We start from the raw sequence: 21,490 nt of genomic DNA, 5'->3' as shown, positions 1-21,490 counted from the left end.
TTATGCTGCGTGCTCACAGGGAACATTCATGATGCTCTCAGAATCTTACAAGAACACTTTAGAGTTCGCAGGCTGTCCCCAGATCTCGGATCTCTGTACTTTTATTTAAAGTCATGCAAACATTCTTGGGATGCAGAGCCCTGGAGTTAACATTCTATATGTGTTCTCCTAAATTTCCCAAGAACATCATGCCATGACAAAGTTCCCTGAAAGTCCCTTTCCACGTCTTGACCACCAGAAACCAATTAAAGACCAAGACAGAACATCTGAAACTGGTTGTTCCTTGAGGAACTTTTTACTCTCAAAACATTGTAAAGGGAGCATTTTAGAAAAATATACTTGTTAAGGACAGTAGGAACTTTAAATAAAAAAAACAACCTATAGAATAACTAAGATGGAACGTTCTCTTCAAGTGATACAGAGATCTGTGAACTTCAGGACTTAAGGTTCGTCACCTTTAACCTTTAGGGAACATGGGGTCACTAGATCTCTCCCTCCTGAACCAACGACGGGACAATAGGAGAGACACTCGTCTTACTCTTTTATTTTATGCCAATTATAATAAATATCGAATGACCTCGAACAGGTCTGGGGGTGTGGAGCTTTACCGGTGATCGGGACGCAGCTGTCCTGAGGTTGCCCAGTCTAGTCTGCGCAATTTCACCTGCAGCCGCATCACCGCCCCGTGTTAGTTAGGGCGGTAGGAGGAGTAGGAGGAGGAGGAGGAGGAGGAGGAGAGGTGAGAGGACGTAGTCATTCCAACAAGCCGATTACTGGAGGCTACTGAGCCCTCTGTGCCCCGTCCTGGTCAGAAGGGAGGCGGACGCATGCGTCCCCGAAGCGCTCGTCGTTGTTTCGAAACTACACGCATCACAGGAAAGTAGCCTACTTTTTTTAAGGATGCTTTCTGGATTTATATTGTGAGATGAGAATTTTTGGGCGTTTGCCGTGTATATATTTATAAATATATATATATACATATATATAGTCAGACAATTTTACCTGCCTGCCTGGGGTCTCCTGGTGATGCTTCTGTCTGCATTGTATTTTAAAGGATTTTTCACATTGCACATCACAAGAACAATGTCATCTGAAGAAATATTTATTTGTAAGTAACTTTGTAACTAGACCGAGACAGATCTCAGGGATCCTTTAGCTCAATTTAAAATGCAATCTATAAAAATGGCCAGCCCCTCCAGGAGCACAGAGGAGCACAAGGGCATCAGTGAGAGTCCAGCTCACAAAGCAGAGACACCCAGGTACCGAAGCTGGAGCAGCCTCCGCTTCTCCAGGTGGAGAAGTGGATCCCAGAGAGCCAGCCCCCCTGGTTCCCCCTCCCCGAAGACGGAGAAGAAGAGCGATGTGAGCAAGACCCTCTTCTCTCTGGTCAAAACTCACAACGATGACTACACCGCAGACCCTGATGGCCTGCTGGACGGCAACGGTGAGGATGATGGAGTTGCCAGTGACACCCAGCTGGACCAGTCCACCTACTTCCAGAGGCAGTTTGGCTCCATGTTGCAGCCGGGGGTCAACAAGTTCTCCCTGCGTATGTTTGGCAGTCATAAGGGGGTTGCTGCTGAACAGGCCAGGGTCAAGTCCTTCGGAGTGTGGATCATCCACCCCTACAGTGACTTCAGGTAATGATGGTTATGACTTTATCTTCATTTCAGCATATGAAAAGTTAAATGACCTCTGCCTGAAAGTGACAGGAATGTGGAGCACAGCAGGACTTTATCTTTCCAACAGAATGTCCCCCAATTTCAACTTTAATTTCCCTTTCACTTTCCATTTGAAAGCCTGTGCCATCATTCCCAGATTCTCCAAGGGCAGACAGCTGATGCCACGATTCCTCGCACATGATAAGGCGATGAATGGATTTGATTAGTGATACAGTATATAGGACATGATCATCCGGATTAATGATACCACGTGTCACTCTCTTTATTCTCCCCCTGGTTTTGAGGAGGTAGAACTCTCCTAATAGATGATCCAATATGTTCCATCTCATCCTTTAGTTAACCTCATTTTGGGAGAACTTTGCAGATCTTGTGAGATCTTTGCAGCCGTGTCCTAACAATATAGGGTTACTAACAATAGCAAATGTAAACAATTTTGAAAAATCCGGCCTCTGCCAGACAGAGAGGATAAAGCTGTACAGAGGAATTATTGCCGGTAAGAATCCCTATAATTCCAATCTTGCTTTATTATGCAATAATACACAGACAGCTGTTTGAGGGATTACTGGGGGCCTGTTCTCCTTAAACCTTATGCTCCAACTTCCCTTTAAAATGGACGAGACTGAACAGCACATTTTTAGGGGTTGAGGTCAGCAAAAGCGCTCCGTTTGTTAAAAATGGATTAACATCCAATTAATCCTATATTGAATGTTGGTTTTGAACTAAGTGTTTTTGCTTTTTCACAGAGATGGACAGTAGAGAAAGGACAGGATATGAGAGCAGAGGGCATCCCAACCTCTGGTCCGATGTTCTTGGTGTTTCTTTACCTCCTTTTGTCTTTTTTTTATTTTCAGCTAAGATCAGTTTACAAAAACATGTTTAGTTCATTGAGAAAACAAAGACAACTTGATCCACTTACTCACTATCACCCAATTACACCATAGTCTTCATTAACAGGTAGAATTTCAGCTGTCTGAGCACTTTTTGAAAAAATGGGATCAAATGACTGAGAAAAAAAGTTGATCTGAGCGGCAAATATGTCTTCTTGTAAAAGAAGCTTAGCTGCTGTGCTTCAATTATGAGTAAATCATGTGTTCGATCAAGTGGAAAACATTTTGGCAGCAATGATATAATCGTCTGAGCACAAGAAATATATAATTGGTTAATTTTTTACCAAATATATATAAACTGCAAAAAAAAATGTTGAAAATACAAGAAATAGTTTTGAATTTGAGGATTAAATCACTCGTCAAATCTGAATGAAACAAACGGTGGCTCAATAACTTCTGGAAAGTGTAACGAGAAGCTGACTAGAAATCAGACAAACCGGTGCAGTGCAGGTTGTGTGTGGTTGTGTGATGATGTCACACAGCATCAAAGCTGTCCAGAATCCTGACTTTCATCTCTGTTGATCCCCCTGACTGCCTGTTCCCTCTGTCAACCTGACTGTGATCTCAGGACTCTGACCCTATCACAAAACCATCCAATAACAATGTGTCCTGAAAGAATAAAAACAACAACAACAATAAAAAAAAACTTCTGGCAGTTAAAAATGAGATTAGTCTTCCATTCAAACTCAGCGCTGCACTTGCTTGGGACATCAGTAACAATTGCTTGAAATGATCTTGGGAAAGACTATATAACTTCTGAATTATGACTTAATTATCATTTATTTATTCAGATAACATGAGCTGAAGCTTACACCTTTTCAGACGGTATAATCCTGCTGTTGCTGTATCTTATTTATTGATTTATATGTGCAGGCAAACAACTAAATTAAGCTGGACTGACCTGAACTGAACATCAATACAGACAGATATATATAGATGACTTGCTTTATGAGATATTTACATGGTAAGATATTGAGTTTTTGTGATTTCAGGCTTTAATCATCCATTATAGCAACTGATTTTCTGAGTAGTGGTGCAGGAATGAGTTCGTAAATCTCCCAAAAATAACTAGCATATGTGACCGGTCACTTCTGGGTTGACCGATAGAAATTCATCATTCCTGCAGCACTCTTCTGAACTGGCAGTTGGAAAAAATTGCCCTTAAAAACCTTAATTTGGAGGATTTTTACAGTATGATTGACCAAACAGTCAATTGGGGAAAAAAAAAATCCATAACACAATTCATTTATTTAAACTCAAAATAAGTCGGTATCAGAGTGCATCCTTTGTTACAGTATGATTGTTATTAATGGTTTGTCCGAAAGGTTTTGATGGAGCACAGATGCATCTGCTTCTCTGACACACTTTCACATGGGCTGCCGTCCAGAGTCTTTGCTGGAGTTCTTAGCAGCAAGCAACCTCTAATCTGCTGCAACATGAGAGGAGATGATAAGTAGTCATGTTAATCAGAGTGTAAACACACACAGGACATGGACGCAACAGACTGACGGAGGGATCAACTTGAGCGAGAATGACAAACTCATTTATCGCTTCTGCTCTGACTGGCTGAAGAAGAAGGTCATTTTCTCACACGGTTCAAGTTACCATCGCTGACCGTGATCTAAAATAATGGCGTTCATACTCTGTGTCTGTGCCTGTGTAATGAAAGAGAGGCTGAGAGCAGCAGATAGACCTAGTGTGATTGACACTTGATGACTACAATCTGTAAGGAAATGCCAAACCGTCTCCCTGTGGAGCCACTGGAGACTTATAGGAAAATGTGACTTGTGTGACTGTGAGGTACCGCTACACTCAGCTCAGACGTCTCCCCTTCAACGCTCTGATGTACGAGGTCTGCAAACCAAACATTTCCAGGGATACAGACATGTTCTTTTCTGTGTCGGGTTCCTGAGGGAAACATGGTACATTTTTAATGAGAAGGGTTCCTCCTGTGACACGAGAGGGTCACTCAGAAATGGGTCACCTGGTCAAATGACTTCATTTGACCTGTTAGCCGGTTCCAGATCTGTACTTACATTCAAATTGTGTAACTGTGAGACACAGACTTCATGAGAGTGCTGTGACTTCCTAGTGAAGACACCTTCAGCATCTAGTCTTCCATTATTACATTTGTAACGTGAGCATCTTGGTGCAGATGAATTATTTGCTTCACATTTCCCTCTTTACTTTCACAAACGTGAATAGGCTCATGTTCTTTGCATACACCAAAAATAGGCACGAACTAACGAGAAGACTTCAGCAGCATGAAAACATTGCCGTCTTTAAGTGTTTAATCTGTTGTCCCTTCAACTATCAAACTTATAAACATAATCTTCACTACCCAAAAACACCAAGACAGCTGTTCCTTTTATACTAAGCTTCTGAGGCTATTAACTCAATGCGCTTGGTTCCTACCAGCTGACAATAGTAGCCCAATATTACAATCAAGTCCTTAAATCAGTCTGCCTGTAATCAATTTCTGAATGTTCTATTATTGCACTCAGAGTGCCCATACTTCGATCAAAGCGAGCCAAACCTGGCGTAAAACAAGCAGCAGAGAATGAACCCTCGCACCCCCACGCACATTGCGGCATTTGGGTGCCGTGTGGAGCGAGAAGTGAGGACAAACCTGATAATATTTGGATTCGTCATGGAGAAGCAAAATGCAGAAGGAGCCAGCAACGTACATTTAGCTTAAGGCTAATGGCGTCTGATGGCTAACGACAGCAAAACTGCCCAGAAATCGTCACTGCCTCAGTAATTCACCCACACTCGGATTTGATTTGAAACTATATCCCTCCTGGTTTTATTTATTTTTTTAGTGTTAGCCACCAGTCTCCATTAGCTTCAAGCTAAATATAATTAACTGCCTCTCTCTGCATTCTGGAGACATACAGAAGTAATGCAGTGAAAAAAATATGTCTTCATGAGCTTCAGACACCTGTTCAAAGAAAGCCGAAATACGTTTTATTAGGAAAGTACAACTTTATGGCATATCTGATGAAATGATCTGGTCGACTCAGGAGGAGAACAAAGAGTAAAAAAACAACAAAAAAGAGGCGTTATGTCCTGTTGCCACCAGGTGGCGCCTTGATGAATCTGGTTCTGAAACTAATCTTAATCCCAGTGTTTGATTGAGATCAACCTTAATCTGTCAACAATGTTGCTGATTTGAAAGAGAGAACTGTGAAGTTAATCACTGGGTATTAGTTAGCAAAGTCTTTTTCAGGAACTTGGCCTCTCATCACTTAAGGAGATCTCTCAAACAGTTGTGAAGTTGACCCCTATCATTTTAAGAAAGGAACAAATGAAGTTTTTAATGCACACTTGATCCTCTTCGGTACTTGTTTACACTGATTCTTTTCAGGTTCCGATTCAGTGAGATTCTGGATATGGAATGTGAATCTTTGTATAGCAGTACAAGGTTACTGGTTAAGCTGAACAAGTAATCTGACTCTAAAGCCGTTGGTGTTCTGTCTAGGTTTTACTGGGATATCGTGATGCTCCTGCTGATGATGAGTAATCTGGTTATTTTGCCCTGGGGAATCACTTTCTTTGAAGACCAGAACACCATGCCCTGGATCACCTTCAATGTTCTGTCTGACACACTCTTCCTCATGGACCTGCTTTTCAACTTCCGCACCGGCATCCCAGGCGAGGACAGTCACATTATTCTAGACCCCAAAGAGATCCGCACGCATTATCTCCGCTCCTGGTTCCTCGTGGACTTCATCTCATCCATCCCTGTTGACTACATCTTTCTCATTGTTGACCTGGAGTCCCGGCACGAGTCATCTGATGTGTACCGCACTGCTCGGGCCCTTCGCATCGTACGCTTCACCAAGATCCTCAGTTTGCTGCGCCTTCTTCGACTGTCTCGCCTCATTCGCTACATCCACCAGTGGGAGGAGGTAAATGAAGGAAGGAGGGTTACATAGAGGTAGGACAGAGGTTTTAGGTTTAAAATATCCCTGTTTTTTCTTGTCGTTACTTTCTCTTCATCAGATTTTTCACATGACGTACGATCTGGCCAGTGCTGTTGTGCGTATCGTCAACTTGATCGGCATGATGCTGCTACTGTGCCACTGGGACGGCTGTTTGACCTTCATGGTGCCAATGCTGCAGGACTTTCCCTCAGACTGCTGGGTGTCCAAAAATAACATGGTGGTGAGTTCATTCTTATTAGCTCAAACCTTTTAACATGCACACATTCATGCTTTTTGCATAACTTCCTCTGAGGTTAATTAGAGAGGAAGCACTGATATAATTGCTTTTTTGCAATTTATTTCATGGCTGATATGAAATAGATGGGATGATGGGATTTGCAATCATATAGTTCATACATTACCTCAGTAAGAAAGTGGATGAATCTATGGGCTTTGAAAACTGAAGCCAACGCAGAAGTGCCTCAAATCTACATTCAGTTTTTGGACACAAAAAAGTCTATGTAGACCTTTTTTTTTTTTTTTTAAAGCCTATGATTCCCACCCTGGAAATATATGAACAAATTGCAAATAAATTGTTGTGAACGTGTTAAAAATATTTTCTGTTCATGACAATTTCGCAGAGTTTTCCATAACCTCCTGTTTCCCGTGCTCTATCCTTAGAACGCTACATGGCACATACAGTACTCATACGCCCTGTTCATGGCTATGAGTCACATGCTGTGTATAGGGTACGGCGCCCACCCCCCAGAGGGAATGAGTGACGTTTGGCTCACAATGGTCAGTATGGTTGTAGGCGCCACCTGCTACGCCATGTTCCTCGGTCACGCAACTAACCTGGTCCAGTCCTTAGATGCCTCACATCGGCAGTATCAGGAAAAGGTAATCTGCTCTGACTTGAAAAGATTATCCAATGAAAACATTTAAATACCTTTGTTTGGTGGACAATATGTCCCCGGAGTCTCACGTGGAAGCTAATGTGATCCTGGCTTCGAGGTTTTATATCACAGGCTTGCGTTCTTCCTCGTACTTTACTCATAGACATGGTGCCAAATGTCTAAAGAATATTTGTGTTATCTAATGGATTGCGTGGCCTCACAGTGACCCATTCCAGGGGATTTTCACAAGATAAAGCAGAGGGGAGGATAGACAAATGGGGGCACCTTTGTTTGGATCACTGTTTGCTAATGCCCATTACAAATGAGTTTTGTAATCCACTTATAATGGGGCAGAAAAGCCTGTCGAGCAAATAGAATAACCATGTAATTATTATGCTGAGGAATATTGTGTGTTTCTGCACAACACATGGTGGAAAATGTGACTAAATCCGACATCTGACATCAGAATTTCTATTGTATCCTCATCCATGTTCTCAGTATGTCCAAACAAATGTTTCCATTAGTACAAACAAGTGGAGCAGTACATGTCGTTCCATAAATTGCCAGCAGATGTGAGACAGAGGATCCACGATTATTATGAGCAACGATTTCAAGGCAAGATGTTCGATGAAGACAGCATCCTGGGAGAGCTCAGCGATCCGTTAAAAGAGGTGTGTACAGTAAATTCAGTCATTTTGGCTTCTCGCCACACCTTGCTTTAGTTGACATGTAACTACTGAGTATTTTCATTAATGAATCTGCTTTTTAGTAATTGTTTAGAGAATTAAATGTCATAAAATAAAAGGAGAGATTCTGCAACTTATTACATCGCAGAGGCCCGAATCCGAACCATTCTCCTCTTGAAAATTGTTAAAGTGATTTGTGCAAAAACTACGTATTGTTGTGATATTGTAATAGTGGTAGAAGTATATTTCGAAAAAATGGTGATAATTGAATGTATATAAAGTGCCAGAAATACTGTCTTAAAACTCATTTTCTAAATGACAGGATTTAGATGCTTCCCTTTTTCATGAAATAAGACAAAGAAAGTTCTCATAGAAAATTCAAATATTCTTAAATCAAAATACCTGCGAATCAGTTTCTGTGGATGGATTGGAAATTGATTATTCCATGAGTGGTTTTATCTCTATGCTCTTCACACGTGTCAAACAAGAATTTTAATTGAACCAAATTTAATTTAATTTGATTTTTATACGCAAATTTGAGGGCAGAATGCAGTAAAGCAACATGTTGATGTCATTAATTCAATGAATTGCATGAAATTGTTGAAAACTCAAACCATATATTGTCCATATTAATCAGCACATTGTCCACAATTAAGAATTAGGTATTTCACTGTCACCTTGACAGTTTCTGAATGTCGTCTGTCTTCATTTTCCAGGAGATCGTCAGCTATAACTGCCGTGGACTCGTGGCGAACATGCCACTCTTCGCCAACACCGATCCTCATTTCGTGACGGTGATCTTGACCAAGCTGCGTTTCGAAGTCTTCCAGCCTGGAGACTTGATTATCAGAGAGGGAACGCTGGGTCGGAAAATGTACTTCATCCAGCACGGCACTGTTGTGGTCAGCCCACGTGGCAGTAAAGAGATAAGGCTCAACGATGGAGCCTATTTTGGAGGTAACGTTCTTTCAAACAGTTCCACATCAAATCTATCCATCAATATGATCCATACCTCCTTATATACAGCTGCAACTATTATTACTATTGTTATAAAAGATTAATCTGCCTGTACTTTTCTCAAATAATATATTAATATTTTGGTTTTTAAAATGTCACAAAGTTGATAAAAAGGCTTTCCAAAAACTAAAGCTCAAATCTGTATTTTTAACCTCTAACAACCTGAAGATACTCAACTTACCCAGAAAGCTAAAATAGTAATTACGCTGTAGGCACTGGAACCAGTCATTTTTGGTTCAAATTGTTATTTAGATTAAAAATAGCTGGCAATGATATATTGTTCGACTCAGACTGGAGGTATATGCAATAAATTGGCTCATTACTTTTTGTAGACCAAGACATTTTAACGCATAGAATTATAGCGTGATATTGTCTTTCACACTCTGGTTAAATATTACATCTTATGAAATTGTGCCGTGTGTTTTCCCTGCGTTCCTGCTCCAGAGATCTGTCTGCTAACCCAGGGACGACGCACAGCCAACGTGATGGCTGAAACCTACTGTCGTCTTTACTCTCTGAGCGTGGACAGTTTCAACGAGGTCCTGGAGGAGCACCCTCTGATGAGGAGGGCCTTTGAGAGTGTGGCTGTGGACCGGCTGGGCCGCATTGCACGGAGACCCAGTTACCAGCCTCCTCCAGAGTGACTTCTTCCATTTCTACAGGAACCTGCGGGAATGAGAAGGATATTTATTTATGTTTTGATTGAACTTGACCTCATAACAAAGAAAACAATCATGTAATTGTATTTATTTCTGTGGAATTTAGTGCATATGGATGAACAACATCACGGAGTCTCTTGATTTTATTTGATAACATATTTTTTTCCACCCTTGGTTGAAAATGTTGGACTTGAAATTGATGTCAATAAGCTGATGTATCAATATTTCAATAAATGTACTTTTTTTTAATGTTAGATCCTTTGTGAAATTCACAAACTGTATGAACGTTGAAATGAAATTGATCACTAATTTCTTCTTCAGGAATAAGTCACATTTCATGCATACGGGTGCCCATTTTCACTGCAACAAACGCAGTGGCCTGTATTCAGGTTGTCAGTCACACAGGACAAAGAGCACCAGCCAGGCTGATCATATACACAAAAGATAAACTGCCATCATGTACTGACAAGATGTTCACATTCCTATTTACACTAAACTGAAATGTAAGAATCACTGCTAGATAATATTTACTATTATCAGAAGTGTTTTTTTTATTTGTATTTATTGTTTGCCACACATGCTCACTTTCCTTTTAAAATGCAATGTAATCTGTCCAAAATTTTATGCTTGCATCAATTTTTGATTAACGCAATAGACGGTTGGTTACACAAGTTTTGCTGGTTCACAATTAGTAATTTGATTTCTGGAGGCTGAAATGATGTTGCCATTGCATTTAAGTGTCCCTGTAAGCCATAAATGAACGAAATAGGATGCAGCACTCATTATCAGTTACACAGCTTGTAAAGCTTTTGTGTAAATTCTGGAAAAATAGCCCATTATGAGAAGTGAAGCCAGAGTTCCTGCTGTTTATATTCTTAAAAACAATTACTTATGGCTAAAGGGTTGACAGTCTAATCACCTGCGCAATAAAAAATGATATTGAAAAGATACGTTTTCTTATAATATGAGTGCTGCAATTGTGATAAGGTTTAGGCTATGTATTACCACAGCTTTACATACAGTGTCGACTTTTTTTTCCAGGTATATTTAAAACGTATTAATGAATAGATTTTTTTCAGTGAATCACTGTTAACAACTGTACAAATTTGTTCAATTTTGCTTCCCTTACTTTATGATATAAATGTTTTCCTCATACTAATGATCTCATGTATATATGAATATTTCTACCCTCTAAAGATACATAAAAAATAAAACATGTATTTTGCCTAACAGTTGGTTTTATAGCTTTTTTCATATTAACTACTTAAAAACACACATAAGCTATGCCTGCTAGAGATGAAAGAAATAATCACCTTTACTAAATCGAGGGATCAAACCCCATTGGAAAATGCTATTTTGCAATTCAGTTATGTATAAAACATTGAAATTTAATTTTAAAGCACCATTAATGGTTAAACTGTCATTTTAGCTCATTTCTCTACTGTGCAGGTATGTTAAGCTCACTCATTTGTAACTGTCAAACGGAGTAAGTGGTACAACTTAACAAGAGTTACGTGACACAATTAACACAAGTTAAACAGAGAGGATTGTTCAATGTAGTGTAAACAGCCGTCACATGCGTGGGACTGTGTTTTTGATGACTGTTTCCGGCCCTGCTGACTCCGACTTCCTGTGCAGGTTTCATAAACTCTGAACGAAACCAAGGTAAGGCTCGACCATTGTTTGGTGCAATGATTTATTCATCATTTAATCGCCAATAATTTACTAACTAATATAAACCAATCCATTTACGAGCCGCCGTCAAGATATTTGCACGCAGCGGTGTGAGTTAGCTTCATACATGTTGACATTACAAGGTTAACCGCTAGAAAGCTAGTAGCATGATAGGAGCTAGCATTAGTTATGTGAGCGTGTGGCTCAGTGTACACGTTTATAATCACTAAACAAATTAAAAACATTCCAAATGTGTTCACCATGATTCTGCTTGTTTGCACTTGTGTTTATCTGAAGTTTAACATCTGGAGTTGAATCACTGTAACTTTGCAGTCTTGCCAATGTTAGCTCTCTGTGACATAACGTCAACACAGAGTGTTACACAAGGTCTCCGTCAGCTCCGAATAACGAACAATTTTACATAAGAATGAGATCGCCCCTAACATAATTAGAATTCTAAATAAACGCTAAATTCAATAATCCTCGCGATAATTTATTGTGTAACTATATTTTCCGAAGCTGCAGCGGTATACGGTTACGTATTGCATTTGTTTTGATGCTGTTTGGTGGTAGGAAAACGCTGTTTCGTAGTTTTAATGAATTTCCTCCTTTAACTTGGACGGTGACACGATTATGTGAATTTAATGCTGTTAAAAAACAACTGCTGGGGACAGGAAAAGACGTATCATGGCGTACATAGACTGGTTGATGTTCTTCACATTGTTAGTTGTGGTGCTAAGGAATAATTCTGGGCTATTTATGGGGAGAATATTTTGTTTTGGGTGTTTTTCTATACCAGTGCTGATACTATGTCTTGCTGTATTCAGAATTATTCTCACTTTCCTACCAAAGAGAATGATTTAATAAATTAAATGTTTCCTTGAGTGACAGGAACAACAAGCAGCCTTTTGTCAAAGAAAATGGTGACTTTATTTTGTAGGTTGAGCAAACAAGAACTTGAATTTTGAGCACTTGTGACTTTTTCTTAATTTGTACTCAACCTGTTTGTGTAATTGCTCCACATTTTAATTAAGATGACATACAATGTTGAAAATAATCCAGTCCATGCAGTAAACTAGTTTACAAATTTGCCATCTTTTCTTCTTAAACTTTAGCATTACAAGGGAAGCCCCTTTTATTGTTACCTAGTTAAACAATACAGTAAACTTATAAAACATGCACATCCACATGTCTTGAATGCCATTTGACTTGTCTTGTTGTGGTGTTTCCTTTCAGGAAGGATGCTGTCCCTGTCTCGAGCAGTAGTGAGCGGGGTGGCGCGCACCCCGGCTGCCGTCAGTCAGGGTGGAGTGACTGCTATCACCAGATTCAACAGCACCACACAGGTATCAAGCAAAAATTCTGATTAAACTAAAATAAATTAATTTCATAGCAATCATTGTGTTTTGACATTTTTTTGTCCTATATTTGCAGGGTGCTCCCAGGACATATGGGCCCCTGGCAGATGAGGACAGAATTTTCACAAACCTTTATGGTCGTCATGACTGGAGGTAACACTACTGATACATATTCATGTGCTCCATAACATGCTAGGTTGATCATTGCTGTGATTGATCTACATATACAAAACAAGCTGATGTTCTCAGTGTAAAAAAAAAAAAAGGTTTTAATTGGGGGTGAGACTGCGATTGAGAAATAGCTGTTAAAAAGTGGGTCCCAATCGTATCAAAGCATCAGTATTTTAATGCATCTGAGCCTGCAAAGACATTTTATTGATGCTAGACTGTTTTTTCTGAGATTATCACAATTATAATCAAGGAAGGTGCGAAGGAAAATACAATTAGAAATGTTGCTTCATTTCCCAAATACTGAGGGCAGTGTTTGTTTTCATGTCTCTAAAATGATGGTTTCTGTAAGGCTGGGAACACAAGCAAGATGTTGACACATCTTCCTGTGTAACATGGGCTCAAATTTCAAGAGTGCCATTAAAATGCTCAGCTGCACAAAGCACCATTTAAAATCAATCCATCTGGGAACTGATAGAGAATTGGAAGGATAAGCAGAATGAATGATAGCATTGGTATGATTGTTACTCCTGCTGATGCTGGTGCTCAGGTTGAAGGGGGCGTTGAAGCGTGGAGACTGGTACAAGACGAAGGAAATCCTTCTGAAGGGAGTCGACTGGATCCTGAATGAGATCAAGGTTTCAGGCCTGCGTGGGAGAGGCGGAGCTGGTTTTCCAACTGGCATGAAGTGGAGCTTCATGAACAAGCCCAGTGATGGAAGGTCAGGGAGAAGTCATCCTGCTGAATATTAATGTACAGATCCATTTCATATTGTTAATCGATTCACTTGCACACAAAAAAATACTTACTCTTATATACACTCAAGTGACACCCAAGTTTTTATGTCTTCAGACTCATTAACTACTGTAGATCAGAAAATGGACCAATTAAATATTTCTGCTTATTTTATTTTGATTAGTTTAGCAGCTGAACTAATGCTCTCGTCCAATATCAAGACCCCTGTAACCGTAGTTCTGATTCCTCCCTTCAGGCCCAAGTATCTGGTGGTGAATGCGGACGAGGGAGAGCCCGGCACCTGTAAGGACCGAGAGATCATGAGGAACGACCCCCACAAGCTGGTGGAGGGCTGCCTGGTTGCTGGGAGGGCCATGGGAGCCCGTGCTGCCTATATCTACATCAGAGGAGAGTTCTACAATGAGTCGTCCAACCTGCAGGTGAAGACAGACACAGGGAAATTATTACAGGACTTAAAATAAGAGTGTTCCAAATCAGTTTAGTAAATTTCATAAAGTTGACATTGATTAAAGCCTTTTTAATATTTGTTTTTACCAGAAGACTAACTTGGAACATTTTTCCCTTTTTTTTTTTTTGGACGATAAAATCTAAAAATTGAATTGATTGTGTGTCAGCATCATATTTTCTATCACTATTTTAGGTGGCTATAAACGAAGCCTATGCTTCTGGGCTCATTGGAATGAACGCCTGTGACTCCGGTTACGACTTTGACGTGTTTGTGATGCGTGGCGCTGGAGCCTACATCTGTGGAGAGGAGACAGCTCTTATCGAGTCCTTGGAGGGGAAGCAGGGGAAGCCCCGCCTCAAGCCCCCTTTTCCGGCCGACGTGGGTGAGTGACAGTGTGACAGATCTGGATGTTGATGGCTGCTTCGTCAGGTATTAACTTTTTTACATATTTGATCTTTAAGGTGTGTTTGGTTGTCCGACAACTGTTGCCAATGTGGAGACGGTATCTGTTGCGCCGACCATCTGTCGTCGTGGAGGCTCATGGTTTGTGGGCTTTGGAAGAGAAAGGAACTCCGGCACAAAGCTCTTCAACATCTCTGGCCATGTTAACAACCCCTGCACTGTAGAGGAGGAGATGTCTGTCCCTCTGAAAGACCTCATTGAGAGGCATGCAGGTACAATGGACCCGGAAATGTATTTTTTATTTTTTTTATTAATTGAACCGCTCACATATATTACAAGAATATTTAACAATGTCAGTGTAAAAAAAAAAAAAAAAGTAGGTTCTATTGTTGGGGCACTCTCTTGTGAAATTATAAAACCCTACATGTTAAATGAAAGAGGAAAACCTAATTCATTGTGTTGCATGTTTCCTTCACTAAGGAGGTCATTAGCTGAGAAGATTAAGAAAGCTTAACGTAAGCATTTGCCCAAGTAAATGCAGAGTAGTTTTAATTGAAACAAACATCTGTCTGCTAGGTGGAGTGCGTGGAGGGTGGGATAACCTGCTAGCTGTAATCCCCGGTGGCTCCTCAACGCCCCTCATACCCAAGAAAGTGTGTGAGGAGGTGCTGATGGACTTCGACGGCCTCATTCAGGCCCAGACTGGGCTTGGCACCGCTGCTTTGATTGTCATGGACAAATCTGTACGTTTGTCAGCTCACGTGATCTTTCATCAGTCTCAAGAAAATATCCTAAGATTTGTTAAACTGGCCCTACGTTTTGCTTTTGCAGACGGATATTATCCGAGCTATCGCCCGTCTGATTGAGTTCTACAAACATGAGAGCTGTGGCCAGTGTACACCCTGCAGAGAAGGTAGGTGCTCCTGCAGTGTTTTCCTCTGCTGTCATGATCAGTGGCAGGACTGGAATAATGTGCCTTGCAAACATAAAGTGATTTTTCACCAAATGTATGCATTTTGTCAGCAATGGAATAAACAAGATGATAAACTTTCGGCCAACTGTTGCCCTTCCTGATGCAATACATTTCTGTCAACCACGGCTGAAACCATGTCTGGGTCCGTTGCCTCATCTGAGCAACACACAGCTCTGTCACTGAATTTCACAACTGTTTCCAGGTTGTGACCGACACCTCCTGCCTGAGCCTTCCTACTATGGGATTTAATCGACCTAAACAAATTAAAATACTGCCAAAATAACTCAGTCATGATCCAGATCTTTCCAAAATATGATTGTATGTTGACGGGTCTTTCTGCACAACATCAGTCAAGAAACTTTCAGAACTGATGTTTTCTGAATGGAATCTGGTTCTACTCAAGCTACTAAATTTGATACATCATTGCAAGAATGAATGGGATCTCGTGTAAATTTGCATCAATCCGCATCTTCACGTATAGTTTATAATCACCCGGCCCAGCTGCTACGGCTGGTTCCACATCAGCCCCGTTGTTTATAAGGCCGGAACAGTTTCCTTTTAACCCTTTTCTCTTGTTTGTGCAGGAGTTGACTGGATGAATCAGATGATGTGGCGTTTCGTGCGTGGCGACGCGCGGCCATCGGAGATCGACATGATTTGGGAGCTCAGTAAGCAGATTGAGGGACACACCATCTGTGCCTTGGGAGACGGCGCTGCGTGGCCCGTACAGGTAAAACACAAACACTGGCATGAAGCCTGTTCATACCAACAAGATCACTGAGATCCAGTATATCTCAGTAGGTTAACTGGTAAATACTTCCCTCCAAACCAAAAATATGACAAGCGACAATAAATGACACGACTGAATATGAGGAAACAGGGAAGGTTAAAAATGCTCAGTAAATTCATGCTCCATACTTTTTTCATGCTCGCTTTGCACTTCAACTGGCTTTAAGTGGAGCAGGATAAACATAACATTCACCTCTGTCTTCTCTCCCCGGTCCTCCAGGGGCTGATCAGACACTTCAGGCCTGTGATGGAGAGCCGAATTGCTGAGTACCAGCAGCAGAAGCAGGCCCGAGCTTAAAATGGCTCCTTCGACTCCTTGGATATACTGTTCTGCTTCTCATATTCTGAACCCTGTTCATCCCTTGTCACTCACGAAGTATTTAAAAGATAATGTGCCGTCTTATCACCTCATCATCAAGTTTTGCATTGATGTGTTTGCCTTGTCTGAAGAAATTACCAATAAAGTTCTATGAACCTTGAATTTGCTTTTACCTTGACTGTTTTGCTGCTATTGCTGTGTTATTATTATTGTTGCACAGACATTATAAGAGCAATATGTTATAAAATATCTATCTATATGAAATTTTCAGCAAAATTGGATTTGAAACTATTCAGTTTCTGGGTGTATGTTTTAAAAAAAAAAGTTGTCCACTTTGATGGTTTTGTAGTTTTTGTTAGGCAAAGGTAATCTTGGTGTCTTGGAGGAGCCGAGTGAAGTACTGACTGTATGAGAAAAGAAATCACAACCCATTTTAAACCAACTTGTAATTCATGTTTTAAGTACCAACCTAAACGAGCACGTCATTATTTGCACAAAGGTTTTAATTTATGCAGTACATTCAAATTGACTCTAAGGTTCCATCTAGTGGCCGAAGTTGCTCCATACATGCATAAACATCCAGCCTGAAATACACAGAAATTCCATTATACAAGGACGTTTGGATTAAATCTTACCTGCTAATGCAATTGAAAATGGATGCATGGGCTGAGTCAAAATAAAGTATGCACAAAAATTGAGACCCACATAAATTACATGCACTCGCATAATATGTAATCCCAAACTGTAAACTGTTAAATTTGTCAGAATAGTGAACATGAAAAATGCATATGCAGTCATTTGCAGCAGAGATAGTTGAACATTGGTAGCATAATCCTAGACTGTGAGTTTCATGTCAAATAGGTAAAGTTCCATTATCGTTGTACAATCAGCTTCAGAAATGAATAAAAAAAAACACTCCAGTTAATGTATATAAATATATTTATATGGATTATTTATTTTCTAACGAAATTCTATTTTTCCCTCGACAGCTACATTTACAGCAAATTGCAGCCCATTCATTAGTTGGTGAAATATGTTTCATTTTTTAATTTTCAGGATTTTTCATTGGGATGCCGCAGAAACAATGGAATCGTACCTTTCAGGGAAAACTGCGTTTTTCCTGGATCTCGCGTTAGTTCGACACTGTTCCCTGTGTCACGTGATCCGGGTAGCCTAGTCTCCTCTGCTTCATTTCGGTGGATGGATGGCTCAAACGGTAAGAAATTGATGTTATTTTCTTTTTATTCCGACACCAGTCAAATTCCGGCTCTGAATTGAAATGCATACTGTCCTCATGACAAATACACACAAGTCAACACAAATGAAATATTATATGAGTTTATATTTATCCTGCTTTTAGATGTAATGTTCGGTTTGCAAGTCAAGCAGGGTCCAGTGCGCCCTTCCATCCTTCTGTCATCTGTGTTACCTGTTGTCCTTCTTCAGCCTAATACCTACTCTGCCTGAGGTATGTTTCACTTCACAATCCCCTCAGGCTTGGTTTTATTTTCTGGGAAGTGCGTGAAGGCATCAGCATGGAGATGATGAAGATAGAGAAAGTCGTTGTAGGGGGTGATAGAAGGACCACCTCTGCAGAGATCAAGTCTGAGACTGTGATGGCCCCCCTGCAGCCCTGTAAGCACTCAGCTGTCCTAAATTCACGACAATAAATCATGCACATTTATCTATAATTTTTTAACTCGTTAATAAGTAAATGTCCCCGTGATGCAGATCAGCAGGACAGCCTGCAGTGTTTTCAATGTTTCATCACCTTCTCTGACTACAAGGCCAAAGAGAGGCACATGAAGAAGAATCATCGGGAGCAGTACAAAAAGCAGCTGCAGGAGGTAAAAACAGCTCGGACCAGTGATGCCCGGCTGCTTTTATAGCCAAACAAATTCAGCAATGTGTGTAACATCCATATCAGCCTATTGTGTGAACTACAAATGCAGTATGAAACGGAATCATGAGTGGATTAAGAGGCTGACAGACACTTGGAGTCTGTGTTCAATATTCACAGCTGAGAGTCACATTAGACAAATACGTACCTGTACCTGTTGGACAATTTATAAAGTAAATATGTATGTCAAATTGATGAAATCTTCAGTTGTGGAACTCGTTATTATCAATCGAGACGCTGATACCAGGATGCCTGGGATTTGAACGGCTTGGTATCATCTTGCCAGTGATTATGTCAGCTTGACAAGAGAAATTTTGATTTCATTATAATGCTGTTTAATGAAATGGCAAAATGTTTTGTGGTTTTTGATTTCTTAATTTTTTATTTTTTTTTTACAAAGTAAGATCGCTTAAGTCATTTTCTTCTTGTGTAATAGTAATTGTTAGGATTTAGTTAATACTCCTCCTAGTTTGGTTATTAATGCTACTGATGTTGGTCCAGTATCATAGCAATATGGATGTGTCAGCCTGTATCAGTTGGGTTTGTTCCACCTAGGTAAGTCATTTTATAATTAAGGTCATATTTGGAAATCCACATTAAGATGCTATATTTTTAGCTAAGAAAAATAACATTTTAAGATTTTCTTCAGTGAGCTCTTGTACACGCTCTTCTTGGATGATTTCACGTTAGAAGTTTTATGTTAAGATAATACATTTTTTTGCTCATGCATCTGCAGGCTAATACAGTCTTCACGTGTTATACATGTGATAGGAGCTTCTCATCCTCTGAGGAGCTCAGCCTGCACCAGGCCACCCACAGCACTAAGGAGAAGCCCTTCAGCTGTGCTTTCTGTCAGGAAACCTTCTTTACCTCCACCGAGGTGAGGACACAGACACTGAGATGCTATTCTTTGAAAATGATTGTTCATCATATCTCCCAATTGTTCAATCTTTTGCAGCTGACAAGACACAGACGACATGCATGCGTAGAACGACGGTGTGCCTGTAGTTACTGTGGTGCCTTGTTCCCCAGTCCTTCACGACTACGCAGCCATCGCATCACAGCTCATCCCAAGCTCCCCATAGGGACAGATGACATCAACACCCACCAATGTCTTAAATGCAGTCGTGGTTTCCTCACAGAAGAAGAGCTTCTGAGCCACCAGGAAAAAATTTTGAGCAATCAAAACTGTGATGTTATGCCACCAGCCAAAAAACGTGGCAGGAAACCTAAGTGTGCAGCTCAGGTCGACAGCAAGAAGATCAAACAAGAAGAGGGAGCAGAGGGATGCGCCGGTCACAATGACATTGCAATACAGGAATGCTCCGCCAGTGAGGAGCAACCACAGCTCAAGATCCCCTGTCCTGAAGCAGATTGTGACCTTGTGTTCCCTTCAGTTGCGGCCCTGCGGGCACACAAGAAGGATGCACACGGGCCTCCCCCAACATCTTGCAGGATTTATGCACGCTCGCATCAGATCGAGTTGGATCACACCTGTCTCACCTGTGGAGAGAGCTTTTCACAAGAGGGTGTCTTTAAGGTCCATCAGAAAATCCACACAGGAGAAGAGACACCACAGCAAAGATAATATAAAGGGAAAAAACTGTGAATTCATGACTGTCAAATGTATTATATTCTGATTAATACTGGAGGATTTTCATGTGACTGATTTTGCTTGCAAAGTTATGGAACTCAGTTGAATTATGGAGGCTGTTCTATTCTGTTGCAGTTTGTACATACGTAACAGATTTATAGCCAGTATAAGCTCATTACCAGACACATTACCTCTGTCATACCTGAAAGGATTTATATTCATTGTGGAACAAGTAGTTAAGTCTCCATCAAGACTGGGAATGTTTTGTATATAGCTGAATGGTTTTGTTTTCAGGAAAAGAGACGGAAAGTAGTTAACATGAAGCCCAAAATCTAATAAATGGGTCACTGCATAGGTTTCTGTTTTATGGGACGAAATTACATTATTTTGAGGTCTTATTGTCCTCTTTTTTGTAAAAAATAAATAATGTATTAAACAACAATTACATCTCCTTTACATCACTTTCTAAATAGGGTGATGAGTGATAATTTGTAACATGCTTTTTTCTGCTAAGCATCCATTTACAGTTATTCACAGTTACAGTTATTTACCAGCACAGATTTTAATTCAGTTGGAACACAAACATCCTGTTGGAGTCGAATCTGGATGAACTGATTCAATTTTGGTGATCAAAGTCATAGTACTGTCGCAAAACTGTTTTTACCATGATTGAAATATTAATATGCTAATTATTAAAAATGTCAATACATCTTACTAATCTTTACTAATGATGCTGAATTTCAAACAACATTGAATTTACTCTGATTTTTTTTTTTTGGTTGGGAACCATTTATCTGAATTTATATGGATTTGAAATCCCAAATTAATTTAATAAGCTAAAGGGTGTACAATTAATCCAAGGTTTGACCTCCTTTGTTTCAGACAATATTGCAGAAATTAAACCCCTATCCTGCAGTTGAAACTGTGATAGAGTTATTTGCATTTTCACTCACTTGGGAATTTTTAATGTGCAACAAAATATGTAGCATTTAATGAACTTAATGTGATATATAGATATATTTTATTTAATAAAAAAGATGCTGTAAATACATTATGTTATTTGTCGATCTAGCTATCTATATATAGATAGATATAGGTAACAATTTATATATATATAAAAACATACATATACATATTTTTTATCTCTCATATATATATATACCTATATACATATACACACATACCTATACCTATATAACTTTATTTATATATATATACATATACATATATATATATATACACATACACACACATACCTATATAACTTTATTTATATATATGTATATGTGTATGTGTATGTATGTATATATATGTATGTATGTATATATATATATATACACACACACATACCTATAT

General features: G+C 39.8%; 3 protein-coding genes across 3 annotated transcripts; all 3 read left to right on the top strand.

Annotated features, from left to right (window-relative positions):
* The first annotated feature begins 771 nt into the window (after positions 1-771).
* On the top strand, positions 772-10,969 carry hcn3 (hyperpolarization activated cyclic nucleotide-gated potassium channel 3). The gene is made up of 7 exons (XM_086192866.1): positions 772-1,640; positions 6,051-6,480; positions 6,575-6,736; positions 7,177-7,395; positions 7,916-8,062; positions 8,794-9,034; positions 9,539-10,969. Exons 1-7 carry the CDS (start codon positions 1,168-1,170, stop codon positions 9,736-9,738), a joined length of 1,872 nt encoding a protein of 623 aa, XP_086048992.1. The 5' UTR covers positions 772-1,167; the 3' UTR covers positions 9,739-10,969.
* Positions 10,970-11,316: 347 nt separating this feature from the next.
* Positions 11,317-16,802, top strand: ndufv1 (NADH:ubiquinone oxidoreductase core subunit V1). The gene is made up of 11 exons (XM_086192807.1): positions 11,317-11,418; positions 12,664-12,773; positions 12,862-12,938; positions 13,504-13,674; positions 13,945-14,128; positions 14,350-14,539; positions 14,619-14,831; positions 15,136-15,302; positions 15,391-15,472; positions 16,117-16,262; positions 16,542-16,802. Exons 2-11 carry the CDS (start codon positions 12,669-12,671, stop codon positions 16,617-16,619), a joined length of 1,413 nt encoding a protein of 470 aa, XP_086048933.1. The 5' UTR covers positions 11,317-11,418; positions 12,664-12,668; the 3' UTR covers positions 16,620-16,802.
* A 1,015-nt stretch (positions 16,803-17,817) lies between these two features.
* LOC147240657 (uncharacterized) lies at positions 17,818-21,136 on the top strand. Its single transcript, XM_086193157.1, has 5 exons — positions 17,818-17,856; positions 18,136-18,275; positions 18,372-18,487; positions 19,277-19,420; positions 19,499-21,136. The coding sequence occupies exons 2-5, from the start codon at positions 18,176-18,178 to the stop codon at positions 20,126-20,128; spliced, it is 990 nt and encodes a 329-aa protein (XP_086049283.1). The 5' UTR covers positions 17,818-17,856; positions 18,136-18,175; the 3' UTR covers positions 20,129-21,136.
* The last annotated feature ends 354 nt before the right edge of the window (positions 21,137-21,490 follow it).

Source organism: Aulostomus chinensis, chromosome 22 (assembly GCF_037954235.1).
Source record: "Aulostomus chinensis isolate RoL2024-O1b breed Wild chromosome 22, RoL_Achi_v1.0, whole genome shotgun sequence".
In the NCBI taxonomy this organism is placed as follows: Eukaryota; Metazoa; Chordata; class Actinopteri; order Syngnathiformes; family Aulostomidae; genus Aulostomus; species Aulostomus chinensis.
This window is presented reverse-complemented; position numbering and strand designations above follow the sequence as displayed.

Excerpts from the sequence above, each read along its gene's own strand:
- hcn3 (XM_086192866.1), top strand. The coding sequence starts at position 1,168 with ATGCAATCTATAAAAATGGCCAGCCCCTCCAGGAGCACAGAGGAGCAC. Across the intron at positions 6,481-6,574 it reads ACATCCACCAGTGGGAGGAG|ATTTTTCACATGACGTACGA; the intron begins GTAAATGAAGGA and ends TCTCTTCATCAG. Across the intron at positions 8,063-8,793 it reads TCAGCGATCCGTTAAAAGAG|GAGATCGTCAGCTATAACTG; the intron begins GTGTGTACAGTA and ends TTCATTTTCCAG.
- ndufv1 (XM_086192807.1), top strand. The coding sequence starts at position 12,669 with ATGCTGTCCCTGTCTCGAGCAGTAGTGAGCGGGGTGGCGCGCACCCCG. Across the intron at positions 12,774-12,861 it reads GATTCAACAGCACCACACAG|GGTGCTCCCAGGACATATGG; the intron begins GTATCAAGCAAA and ends CTATATTTGCAG. Across the intron at positions 14,832-15,135 it reads CCTCATTGAGAGGCATGCAG|GTGGAGTGCGTGGAGGGTGG; the intron begins GTACAATGGACC and ends TCTGTCTGCTAG.
- LOC147240657 (XM_086193157.1), top strand. The coding sequence starts at position 18,176 with ATGGAGATGATGAAGATAGAGAAAGTCGTTGTAGGGGGTGATAGAAGG. Across the intron at positions 18,488-19,276 it reads ACAAAAAGCAGCTGCAGGAG|GCTAATACAGTCTTCACGTG; the intron begins GTAAAAACAGCT and ends ATGCATCTGCAG. Across the intron at positions 19,421-19,498 it reads CCTTCTTTACCTCCACCGAG|CTGACAAGACACAGACGACA; the intron begins GTGAGGACACAG and ends AATCTTTTGCAG.